This window comes from Sceloporus occidentalis, unplaced genomic scaffold (genome assembly GCF_023333645.1).
Source record: "Sceloporus occidentalis isolate IW3139 unplaced genomic scaffold, rSceOcc1.0.p SCAF_4, whole genome shotgun sequence".
Lineage (NCBI taxonomy): Eukaryota > Metazoa > Chordata > Lepidosauria > Squamata > Phrynosomatidae > Sceloporus > Sceloporus occidentalis.
In genome coordinates, this window is record NW_028316984.1 from 36,965,682 (window position 1) to 36,979,281 (window position 13,600).

At 37.6% G+C, this 13,600-nt stretch overlaps 1 protein-coding gene across 2 annotated transcripts in view; it reads right to left on the minus strand.

Annotated features, from left to right (window-relative positions):
* Positions 1 to 13,600, minus strand: part of MAP3K20 (mitogen-activated protein kinase kinase kinase 20) — a 136,422-nt gene that overhangs the window by 37,690 nt on the left and 85,132 nt on the right. For both annotated transcript variants that reach the window (XM_089519733.1, XM_089519734.1), the window contains exon 11: positions 10,367 to 10,502. In XM_089519733.1, the coding sequence (XP_089375859.1) occupies positions 10,367 to 10,502 (136 nt within the window). The remainder of the gene's footprint in view (positions 1 to 10,366; positions 10,503 to 13,600) is intronic.

A 13,600-nucleotide genomic window follows, 5' to 3' on the forward strand; every position in this document is an offset into this window, starting at 1 on the left:
TCAAGGATATTGTAATTAAACTATTAATCAAACTTAGTTCTCACCAAGTCAGACATCCACAGTATTCTGAGAAGCATCCTGGAATTTTCCACTTTAATATCAGTGGAACATGCAGAATTCAAGAGTCTTTTGAAATTTTGTTTCAGAACTAGTTATTTGGTGTTTAGATTTTATTTTTCATGGTATTTAAAACATTAATCTTCAAAACTGAACCAAAGCTGCCCAAGTCTGGGCTTCTTATGGAACATTTAAAAACAAGGTACTGGAACTATTTCCAATTCCGAATTGTTTTGATGTGCCATTGAGTAAAAAAATATTGACTCTATGGACTACAACATAGTGGATCTAATGAAGACATGAAAATATTCATGTGCATTTACCTATCTACATACTTGGTTGTGCTCTGACATACAGGGTATAAGTTTGCCCATAAGTACAGCATTCCCAGATTTAAAAAAACAAAAAAACTGTAGCTGGATTCATACATGATTTGAAACTACAGTGTCCTGATCTAAGGAAAAATTTGTGGTTAGCCTAAGTCTTATCCAGTACCCTCTTTCTCAGTGCACCAGAGAAATCAGAGCTTCCTATTGCATTTGACATCCAAATTTTGGAAATTATGATTTGAGAACAACCTTGGATTTGTATCATAATTTAATTATGATTTGTTATCACCATAGTTTTAAACAAACCACAGTTTCGTAAATCAGGGAACTAGTTTACTGTGATTAGGCAATTGTGGCTAGTTTAAAATGGAAAGAAGACATTTTCTATCTCCTTCTCCAGCAGGGAGTGGTCATGGTAGCACATGTACATGATGGACACATAGGTGTTCTCTCTCCCTCCCCTTCTCAATATGTCTGAAAAGACAAAGAATGTGTAGGCCCTTCTATGTACACTGAGCTCCATGTCACAGCCTTTGTTACGTTTTCTTGTGCTGGGTTTGTTCATGCTCTGGGGTTTTCTAATTATTTAGTTGCCCATTATGGCTAAAGATCTTATTATAGAAAACAGAGCTATCAAATATCACAAATGTTTATATGATTAAATAAATACTATTTAGAAACATGCTATGCTTGTTTTTTGGATGATACACACAATGTTGGTGCAGGGAACATCCTGAAATATACAGTTGATTCTCTACAAGATAATGCATCTTTCAAGATAGTAACTGCAACTCAGATTTCTAATTTATTTTTTTAAAAAATAAAAAAAATATTGCCTAATTAATTGGCAGCATCTATTTTGTCAGAACAAATCAGTTTAAAATTTAACTACTCTGAGTTGCAGCCCCATTAATTATTGTGTGTACTGCTGTGTTCTTTGGTTTTTTTCTATGCAATTGTGCTTGAAATATAAACACACTTTGAAAAAAAAATACATCACTATTGACTTTTCATGTTCTGGAAATTGTGGATATAAAAGCCTTTGCATGAAGTCATATTTGTCCTTCCAAGTTCTCAGTTTGTATCTGTCTGAACATGACAGAAATCACAACTAAGAAACAAGAGTACAAATCATATATACAAAAAAATCCTGCAAAGTTCATCCAACCATGGAAAGAAATGTATTTCATGTGCACACTATCCTATATGACATGGAACATCGCTGTTGATAAAATCTGTATTCAAGCTAATCACCTTTTTCTCTTAGAACATTATTATAGGTATATTCATTGAAGGAATCCTAACACATTCAAATGCACAGCCGGCTCCTGCGGAATACAGGACTTTTTAGGTTGAGGCCACAGAATTTACAGGAGATCCAGAGGAAATCCTGTGGATTTCCCGTTTGTTTTCATTTGTTAAGCAACTCTAGAAACCTACAAGAATGTAATAAATTATGTCTACATAATTTACTAAGAATTTAATGTGAATTAAAAATATTACTAGCAGTTTGAGGTGTTCTAAATTCTCCTTAGCCATAAATCTTTTAGTTTTCCACTAATATTGCTACATAGAGTGAAAATCCATTTTAAAAAAAAATCCAAAGATGTTCCATTTGAAATTTTAGAGAAATGATTTAGATGAGTATACATAAATGACACATGAATAACAGACTGAGTCTATAAAATGAAATACAGATTTTAGAGTAACTTTAAATCAAAATTGTACGATTCTTTTTTTGCTGAAAATTCTTTTTCCCCCTTCCTCTCTCCCTTTGTTTCAGGTGCCACGTTAAGAGTTCTTACTTCTTTCATTCACTGCTAATCACTGTCATCATCAAAATCAATATCATCATCGGTATTATCATCATCAGACAAGTCGAAGTCATGGAACCCCAGCGCCAGGTTGACTTTCTTCCCTTTTCTCATAGAAGTGGTTTTGGAAGAATTCTTTTTGGCTTGCATATTTATCTGCATCCCAGAATGCAGGACGGATCCTGCTTCGTTCATAGAGAAGACATCCTGAAAGCCCTTCATCATCAAGGCCTTCAGACTTTGGTTCATGCCAGCCACCTCCCCGTTATTTGTTGCTGTGATCTGACATGACATCTCTGCACTCTTTGATTCCTCTGTTTTAGATTCAAAGTAAGACTCCTCAGACATTCTTGCAGCAAAAGGGAAGCAAAACTAGTGAAAAGGGGGAAAGGAAGGACAGAGAGGGAAAAAGGAAAATTAGAACCAATTTAAAATCCCAGCAAAAGATACCACCAGATTAGTTAGCAATAAACAGAAAGCAAATGATTAGTGAGTCTAAATAGAAATAGTCAAGTTAGATTTTTTTTCTCTCTCTCTCTGAAAAGACTTGGTTGTTTCTTTTTAAATCATGAAGATAGCACAGCCATGGCCAATGATATGCAAAGCACCACAGGCAAGCTCAGTTTCAAGCTGAAAATTTAAACTTCTCATCCTCTGAGGTAAACTTTTTGTAAAACCGTTTTAACTGAGGAACAGCAAAAACAATCAAATATAATTATGTTCTGTTTTGAAAATCAAATAGCCAAATTATTATTTTTTGTTCAAATATTTCATAGACTAATTTGGAAGAAATAGTATTAAAGAACACAAGGTATGGCCACTACAAAATACGCCTGGAAATAACAGTTGAGATACTGCATTATGGATATGGGTCATAAAGTTTCAAAAGGCAGAACTCTTCTCTATTTCCTCTCTCTTTCCATATAGGACTAACCATTCTCTTGAGGAACCTCCTGACATGGACATGTAGTGAGAGGAGGTGATGGGCAACCAAGGAGCATCTAGCTATGTTCTAACAGCCAGACAAAAGCATCCTCCAGGACCTCACAGGAGTCCTAGAAGATGATGTCAGTGTTGTGTATCCAGCTACTGAAACATCGCTGGACATGTCTTGACCAAGCCTGTTCTCTCCTGGCTGTTATATGGCTGTCCTGGGGCAGGAAGGAGAACGTGTTCAGTGGTGAAGGGTTGGTTGCACAAGAGAGCCAATGAACATCTACTTCCACCACAACTGTAAAAACACACACAATGGTGTAAACTGAACTTAATGCCTAAATAGGCCATCAATGGCACATATGCCCATGTTTGCTTATGTATCATATTGAAGCCAAAATACATACATCAGCTGATTTTAGAGGGATCAGACACAAACCCTAACTCTTCCATACTAACAGTTTATAACTTTTACTGGGGAATGGGAGCTAGCTGATAGTTAAACATAGATCCCCTGATCTGGAACCATGTACACATACCTCCTTAGGAGGATCCTTCTAGTCTCTCTTTTAGCATTGTTAAGATGAACCTCAGACCCACGTTTCACTAGCTCCTATGTGGGCCAGAGCAAACAGCCTCTATGTAGCAAGTGCTCAATTTCACATAGCTATAGGACTGTAGAAAACTGCCTGGCATTGAATCAGACTGAAGAGAAAAACTGAAATATTGGAACTTGCTGTGTGTGTACATGTGGGGGAAGGTTGTGGCCCACTGTGGGCAACTGTGTGTGGTAAATTAGCCCCTGATGCCCTACAGTTGCCCACTCCCAGGATATACATAAATGAAACTTTGCCTGTTATGACCTAACTTAGCCAACAAATACTTTTACTAGGAAAATTTGTGGAAAAGGGGAATAATACACTTGTAAGAAAGGGGAATGACACACTGAACCTTGTACAATTTCCAGTAAGTCCCATTCCTTGCTTGAACAATATTTCATGGAGTAAGGGGCAAAGTTAGTTGACCCTTCTACTCCATGAAATTTCATTCATGCTATGCAAGGAAGCAATGGGGCTCATCTGGAGCCCATTCACACTCCACAATTATAGCACTGTTATTCCCCTTGAGCTGCCATGGTTCCATCCTCTCGTATCCTGGGTTTGTACTTTGGTGAGGCATTGGAGATCTCCCGCTAAGGATTTTTAAGCACCCTTCCTAAACTGCTAGTCCCAGAATTCCACAGGATGAAATCAGGGCAGTTAAAGTAGAATCATAGCACTATAATTACATAGTGTGGCTTGACCCCTGGACTCAAGATGCTAAAGCGCTGTAAGACACATGTGCAGAAGACAACAAATATACTGTAAGTAAGTACTTGGCATAAATGTTCAGAATCACAGCCTAAATCCCAAATCACACTTGCAAAGAGCATCACAGTGCAATCGGATGCAGTTTGCTCTATTCAGGGAGCCGTCTGTTTGTGATAGATCTTGCTTCCCAGTTTAGGTTGTTATTATACAAGGGTAAAAATTGCCAAAAAAGTGTATTTTGTATGTGCATGTATTTGCAATGCCAGGAAAAAAACAATCCACATGGCTGCTTCACATGACTTGCTGCTGTACTAAGAATCCTGCGGTTGCATTGTAAGTCAATACTATTTGCATGTGTGAATCAGAAGTAAGAGGGAAGAGTTTCCATAATATAACCATAAAAACCGTTCAATTTGTCCTCCTTTCAGTTCCATGTCAATGTTGCCACAGCGCTCGACAATAACAGAGCAGGTGCTCTGCAGCTGCTGCTTAGCCCCCATAAACTTGAAAACTCTTCTGCTTAGCATGTGTCTCCATCTGCTTCCAATTCCTGACATAAGTTCTATGCACCAATTCTTGCATATTAATTAAGCTTTCCTCTTTCTCTCTCATTTTTTTTAAAAACACCCAAACAGTTTGTTGCCCAAACTGATGCAGAGCTAAGCTCCACAGCTAAAATTACAGAGCTACATTTGAAACGAAGGATGTTCCTGATGAAGGAAAAGTACCATTTGATTGCAGTCTCTCCCCCCCCCCCCCCAATAGTACCATGTTGGTTGCTGTTACAGCAAAAAGCAAAGTATCAGTATGGATCAGAATCACAATTCTTGTCCTTGCACTTCAGGTTCTACCATGCCCAGTTAAAAAGCCAGGTGTGTCCTAGCATGACTGCTGGATAGGTTCTGGGCTTAATTTCTGAAATAAGAAGCACTAAGCTTTTAAGACACCTCCTTTGTACTGATAGCTCTCAGATCCTAAATGCACTGGTGAACAATGGTTGTGGTAAGGAAAGACCTTCCTGTCCTCTCATTTCTCCACACATTTCATAGCTAAGGCTGGTAGTCTAAATAAGTCCCAGGTTCCGGCTCTAGTAAGCTCTGTAGCGTAGAAGGCTTAATGTTTACATTTTTCATCTGCTGTAGAACTTGGGAGAAGGGAGGCAATACAGTAGTAAAACCTAATTCTTTTGCTCCTTCCTTTATGGTCTCAACATAAATAACATTCTAGGAGTTGTAACCTCAAAAGTATCTTTTTCAGTCTCTGATGTTTTGATGGTGGTGGTGATGATTATCAAACACTTATTAGCTCCAATGATTTACATTAGAATGACATTAGATCATAGTCTATTGCATATCTAAGGGCTTTGTCCCCCTCTCTCCCTGGGTCTTAATCTAAGATCAACCAAAAATGCCCTCTTACTTTGCCATACATAACTCTCCAGGATTTGTCAGGTTAATATATCACCTGAGTACTGTAAGAAATCACTCTGATGAAACAAGCAAATAGCATAAGGGAAAGCAAGTCTTATTATGAAGCCCAATGACCTTTGCAGTCCATTTTGGAATGTGAAGTTTGAAGTGTGGAGTTTTTGCCCTTACTCAATTCAGTTCAGCACCTAAGATTTGTTTCTCTTAAAAGGAGTTTGTGTGTGTGTGTGTGTGTGTGTGTGTGTGTGTGTGTGTGTAAGAGAGAGAGAGAGAGATAAAGCATGACCCACACAACTCATGTTTGGGTTTGAATTTGGCTAACTGTTCAATACTATTGAACAGCCAAATTCTAACCAAAACATGAGTTGTGTGGGTCATACTGTTTTGATCCAGTCGTCTCTCAGTCTAAGCTACCACACAGGATGTTGTAAACATAAAAATGGCAATTAGGACCATTTAAACAAGGCAGGATATAAATGAAACTACATATTTATAATTGTTGTTGTCTCACCATTACCCATGCAGGTTGAGCCTCCATTACCCAGGACTGTGAAATCCGAAATGCTCAACTTTCTTCATGGGTGGCTGAGATAGTGACACTTTTGCTTTCTGATGGTTCAGTGTACACAAACTTTGTTTTATGCACACAATTCTTTAAAAATATTGTATAAAATTACCTTCAGTTTATGAGTATAGGGGGTATACAATTTTGTGTTTAGACTTGCATCTCAGCTCCAAGATATCTCAATATGTACATATATGTAAATACAGATAGATATTCCAAAATCTGAAAAAAATCTGAAATACAGAACACTTCTGGTCCCAAGCATTTCAGTTACGGGACATTCAACATGTATTTAGATGCCCATAAAACAGAAACTCACTGAAAAAAATACAGGTGGGTGAACATTTTAGTATGCTGTATCCTAATCGATAGAACAGCCCTCCACCACTTGCAAAGGATGCTGACTGGCAAAACAGGATTGAGGAACTTTTACAGTTCTGGCAATAATGCCACAATCATGAATACATTGGGAACGTGCATATGAATCAGTGCAATAGTGAATTCCAGCCTAGGTTTTTAACAGAGCGAAGAAGGCTTTCTCACTGCAGCAGTAAACCTCTATCCTGGCTATAGAGATTGCACATAGAAGGCGACATATCAAATGCCTCTCCTTAATTCCAAGAAAAAATAAAATATAACCCCTTGCATATAGTAAAATTAATTTCAAGGGGAAAAAAACATGGTTAGCCTTTTGCAAGGGGCTGCCAGTGGATTTGCCACTGCAGGATGCCCTTCTGGTTGCCTCACCCTCCAGCAGCCCCTACTCCTGCACCAGGGGAAAACCAGAACCAAAAGAACATTTACTATTTCAGTGTGCTACTAACAAATCCCTGCCCTTTGTCCTTTCAAACCTCTCTAAGCAGACAAGAGACCTGAGGCACTTTAATGGTATATTGATGACTGTCAATCAGCAGCAAATTTGTAGCAGTTACTTTTTTGGCTGACAGCCCCCAAAGTCTTGAAGCCAACATCCTGCTGGCCATGGTGATTGGAAGATTCATGGCATCATAGTTGAAAGAAGTAACTTTTTCAAGCTCTGATTTGTATTACATGTTCCTTTTTGAAGACACTAAAGGCTTGGAGAACTCCTTCTGTAGTCCTCATTTTAAAATCTTGTTAAACTATCCATATGGAATTACTCTGAAGGAATTTTCACCAAGTGAAAGAGAATATTGCACATTCTCATATTTCATCTTTATCCCAGTTTTAATTTGTTTCTGCTTCCACTTTCAGAAAGCAGGAATATAGACCTCTTTCAAAAGGGATTGTTAATTCCACAGAACACATGAGCATATCTGTGACCCTTTTTGTTCTTTACAGCCCATATCCAGGATTTGCTTTTGTGTACAGAATAGCAGAAACCTTAATTTCTTAAGAAGCAAAATGAAAGTGGAGAAAGTCAGTACAGGAAACAGCAAGAACTTTCATTATTCAGATAACAGACAGACATGCTTTCAGTGTGGACGATTCATTCAAGATATTTAAAAGTATTGTTGTTGTTGTTGTTGTTGTTGCCTACACTTCTGGTAAAAGTTGCATTTTGTGTGTGACAGGCAGATTGTGTTAATGTCCTATAGAAAAGAAGTTTATGATAAGCACAGGAGACATTAACACAACACATTCCCTTCAGCAAAGCCAGCCTGTGCGGGAAAAGAAATAGAAGCTATAAGCAAGTGCAGCATTAAAAAAAGAGAAAGAAATTGAAGCCTTGCTGGTGGAAAGATTGGCTCATTAGGGCTATGTTTCATGCTGTGCACCATGTAGGTGATGGCCCATATCTTAGCTGCTGGATCTCTGCAGACATTAAAGAAAGCCTACAGGCTACCTACTGAGAACACAGAGCACCTTGCTTCTGGGAAACACTCATGCCTCATCATTAGATGCTACTACATGTTCACAGCTGGAATACACATGCAGTGTCATTCATATAGATGCCATTAAGCTGTGCCTCAGAAAGAAGGTGCAAAAGCAGTGAACAGGCCAAAATCACCACTTTTATTCACATGTAATTAAAATGTGTACTATACAGCAAATCACGAAAGGACAACATCTGTAACAAATGTATTGACAGAATGCATCAACATTTTAAACGAATGATTTGGGAAGGGAAAGTGGGATAGATAAATCCTGTAGGTTAGTTCCAACGAGACTAAACCCACTGAATCAGTTGCTGAAAGGTGAATCAATACATAGGTAAATCTCACTGATTTATTACGTTTACTTTAGTTGGGATTAACAATTTGATTCAGGCCAAAGTCTACTAGCCCATCCCTTTGGGCATAGATAAAACACAATACAATTAAATAATGCAAATAGGAAGATGTGCAGATCACATACAAAAAAACCATCAAGAGGTGTTAAGTTAATACTGCTCTATTAAGGTAAATGAATTCAAGTTTTAAAATGCAGTCTTCTTTTTAGTTTTTTCTTGGGCATATGATCTCCTGCATATTAACTCAGATACCAATTACTCCTAAAGAACAAGGAGGAGTAGGTGTATTTTACATAGCTTATGCTTTGCTCTTTAAACACAGCATAAACAAAACAAAAAAAATCTTTAATAGTATTGCTCCCTCTTTAAAGCTAGTATTCTCCATTGGAATGTGAGCCTTGATTTGGACTGTACTCAACCATTTGTACAGGTACCTGGACCTCCTCTCTGTATCAGACTATTGCTAGGGGCATACCTAATTTGCAGTAAAGTTTGTTTGAGGAACAAAATCTAATAACTTAAAATAATAATCAAATTTTATGTAAATCTTCCAGCCGTTGTTTTTTTAAAATCTGAGCCTGTTTGCTTTTTAGAATATGCAACCCATAAAATGGTCCAAAGGCACATATGTGAACATAGTGCTAAAGCGAAGCAGAGCACAGCCCAGTCAGTGTCTTACGTGGAAATCCCAGAAAGTCCCCCATTCAGCTGCTCTGTACTTCTCGAAGGAAAAGTGGGACATAAGCGTAATGAGCAATAATAGTTGAAATCCTAAGTATCACTACAGTTGCAGATGTGAATTTGTGAATGGCAAAGGTTCCAAATTTTGTTACAAGTGTAGGAGCTTTGATTGCTACACAGGGTTCCACTATATCCAGTGGAGGCCACATTGTTCACTGATCTGGGGCCTCTCATCAGGGGGCTGTTATGAGCATGCTCTTCTAGGAATGAATAGGTTTTCTCCCACATTGTGGAAAACTCTGCAGCATATGTTTGCAAGAGCTCCGTTTGCTTTTTAAAGTATGTACCAAAAATGGAACAATTTTGTATATCATTATGATGTACAATAGAAGCAACCATGGTCTTTAACTGAACGTAATGTAAGAAGGGCTGATCTGAAAGGTTTGCATATGCACCTAGGGAAAGATCCACCTGTATGTGTGGGATTTTCCTTCTATTAATCAGAGGACAAACAACTGTATTTAGGTGGCAATCCTATACCCACTTACATGGGATTAAGTCCCATGCAATTCTGTGGGACTTCCAAGCAGATACTGTATGTACAGGGTCATGCTGTTACATGCGTCTTTGCAATGCAGTACAATACTGTACTTTATATTTACAGGAGACACTTAAATAATTGAGGCAATCAGGTATAGCCAGTTATTTCATTATATATTTCAATATCCAATACCCTACTCTCCAGTTAAAATATACTTAGCTGGATTTTGAGGAACCATGGAAGCAGTCCCTCAAAAAGTGCTTTGTTTCTCAAACAGCCATTCCCCCATACTTCCTAGCAAACCATTTTGGAAAATGGAAGGTGAGTCTTTAACATCCCTCTCCAAACAGGGCCTGGAAGTTTTCTGTTCAAGGGAAGGATGTGTGGAGGAAAAATGTGAAAAACCCATAGGCAAGCACTAATCTTTAGAGCACTTCCAGCTTTTGATGTTGTTTTCAATACTACGGGGATGAACAACAAATGAGCAATATACTTACAGGTGTGTTGGACTGTTCAGTTAGCTTCTGCTCCCACATCTTCAAGCGTCGCTCCCGTTCTTTTAACTCCTGCTCCTTGAAGCTCAGGTCACGTTCCAGTTTCTTTAGCCTCTCTAAAGTTGCCTCTATTTCACATCTGCACAAAGAACAATTTGTTAAGTCATGTCTTTTCCTGACAAGTACAAATTGTTCATAATTTTTTTCCACATGAATATTAATTAAATGTGAAAGGGTAAAAAGTACAGTACTAACTCAAGCAGGACATTTAATTACCACCAAGAGAGAGGTTTTTGAACCATAAACAAAACAGAAAGTGTTCACACTTGGACAATAAAGTCCAGACATACCGCTTTAAAAATTGGAAGAGGAAAAACAAAACTGTGGAGGTTTTTTTAAACAAAATACTGTATTACATTTCACTTCCAAGAAATGAAACTATGTTGTGGCAAAATTAAGTAGATTTGAGGTGATCTACTTCAGGGTAAGAATGATGGATCCTGCTGAATATTCCCCCTCCTATTTAAAAAATGGAATGCAAAACAGAACAATAACAGATCAGAAAGAAAGATACTAGGCCAGGAATACTGCTGCTGTGATATTTTTCTGTCTGAGAAGAGGTTTTACCAGAAAAAGTACTCAAAGAGTAAAACACACACACAGCCCATGCAGTATGAAGTAATGAGGCCATTTTATCAAATCATTTTTTCTGATCCTTCTGTCCTTTCCATGCCACTGCAAATACACTCAAATGTATGCAGAAAAAAACAGATGTAGAAACTTCAGGTAGCAAAGTGGACTCTAGCTTTTCAGACTAATGCTTAGCAAGATACTGTTGAATGCTTACCTCAAAAAGAATCTTAGCATGTAACAGACATAACAGGGGAAGTTTCTAGACCACTTGTTGTGCTTGCTTGTTACTTGCGCATTTCCACCAACATGGTGAACATCATTTAGGATGCTGCGCCACTTGCAATCTATTTTACCATTTCAGAAATCTACCACTATTATTCATAATATTGTATGTTGGCTAAGCCTCAGTATGTGACAACTGGTTTATATATAATATTCACTCCTATCTCCCTGTGTTTTATCTATCAGATCTGTATTACTTTAGCGAGCAATTCACTAATTATAGCTTCAATTATGAATGTCATTGGCCCTAGAAATGTGAAACAGGCATTATCTAACGATATTCGTGCGATTGTGGTGAAAATTTTCACACGCATTGCGAGTAAAGATGACTTACCCTGGGAATTACAGAGAATAACCAGCAACAAATCATTCATGGCGAAATACCATAGCAATTACTTCTGAGAAAGCATGCCTAGGTTTCCACTTGTTTTATTCACAAGACAAAAGTTTTTTTTTTAAAAAAAAAAACTGTGGCCTGCTTTGAAAGCCAGGGAGTTTTGGGTTGTAGTCAAAATATTTTAAAATCCAGCCACCTAAGTCACATCATATTTTCAAAAATTGGTTATATCTTTTAAACGTCCTAAAATTTATTATTTCTAAGCACTGTTTTCACTACTGTATTTATTAAATCTGCAATGTTGCTCATTTGTCATTCCCCCCCACCCCCCCACCCCACATCAAAATTACTTGAAGAAACTGCATTCTTTTTATAACATCAAGGTTCTCTGCCTCTTCAGACAGCCAGGGAACCAGAATTCTCTGCTGTGCATTCTCTTGCTTTGGTAGAAATTATGCTTTAAAAAGAGAGCCAGTACTCAATGTCAGTCCACTGCCAAGCTCTCCTTGAGCCTGAATTACATGCCTGACCCAAAAATGACCCATGACTGTCAATAGCAATGGCCTTGGCAAGAAATGTCAAAGGTGCTTAACATGCAATGAGTCCCATTAGCTGGGCTCTGGAGTTCCCATGTAAAATACAGTGATCTGTTTAACAGTCTGTTTTGCACTCATGATCCAAATGCAATTCTAAGGGCTTAACTACACATTTTGAGAGATACAAAATGCTATCACTCTGTGTTTCTTTGTTATGGAAAAAATATGTGTCATTTAACATGTACTGAGTAGCCAATGATGCAATCAATGGTTGAAATGATGCTATGTGTACAGCACAATGATGTCATGTTCAATGTTGTGCTGGAGTGACTCAAATTAGTAAAACCTATAAGGAAAAGGAAGCAAAGAAGCACAGAATGGAACATCTAATTCACTTCTAGATATGGTGCTACAGCAGAAGCATGACTGGGTTACAGTGGATGGGTCCCTATTCCAAAACAGGACACTCATAGGAGTTATGGAATAAAATTATGTAATTTTTAAATCTATCTATCTATCTATCTATCTATCTATCTATCTATCTATCTATCATAAAAATCTTTATGCATTCATAGATTATCAGCCCTGCAACTTCATTAATGGCTTAAATCCATGCATTTTTATTCAGTTACTTAAATAACACACAAAATATGGATGATAAGGAAAACACTGAGAGATTCAGGAATTGATGGTGACAAAACTACTTGCCCTTTCCTCTTGGGCATGGGACCCTTAAACAGTGATGGGCCTGGATCAACTGTACCAGTTTATCCACTGATAATGTGGTCCTGAGTGGAAGGCTGAATATGCAGTGTGAAGGGCCAAACCTGACACACAATTCAGCAGATTATCGGTCATCAAAACAGTTTACAAAGGTGTCCATTTTACATCTTCTAATGATTAAGCAATTTCACACTCTTTAGGAAATCTATTGTATTTAGGAAATAATTCCTATTCCATCTATAACAAAATATAGATGTATACATTTAACATCTATAACAAAATAACTCCCATTACAGAGTCCAAAACAAGCATACTGCGCTGCTTTTATCTGTACTTACTTATATGGGCATCTTTATAAAGATGTTGTCCATGTTTTAAAGACTCTGCCTTGGTAACAGCTTTCTATATGTCAAAATCATACTGTAATTATCTTCCCTCATTAGGCAAAAACTTATTTACAAGAAAAGGTCAGACTCTGAAAAACAGCTGCATTCTTGTTTTAAAAAATGTATAATAATAAAAGAGTGTAATTAAATTGGAGGCTCCTGTACATTGCCCAGTTAATGAGTCTGTTACTTCACAAGTTTAGCAATTTACATTGAACGTTATTGGTCATGTGTAATCTATTTATTTCAGTATTCATGCAGATTAATACTGCTTGCTTGTTTTTCCATGACCTGGCTCATTCTACTGCTACAATTTATAAACAGTTTATAATGAAGTATA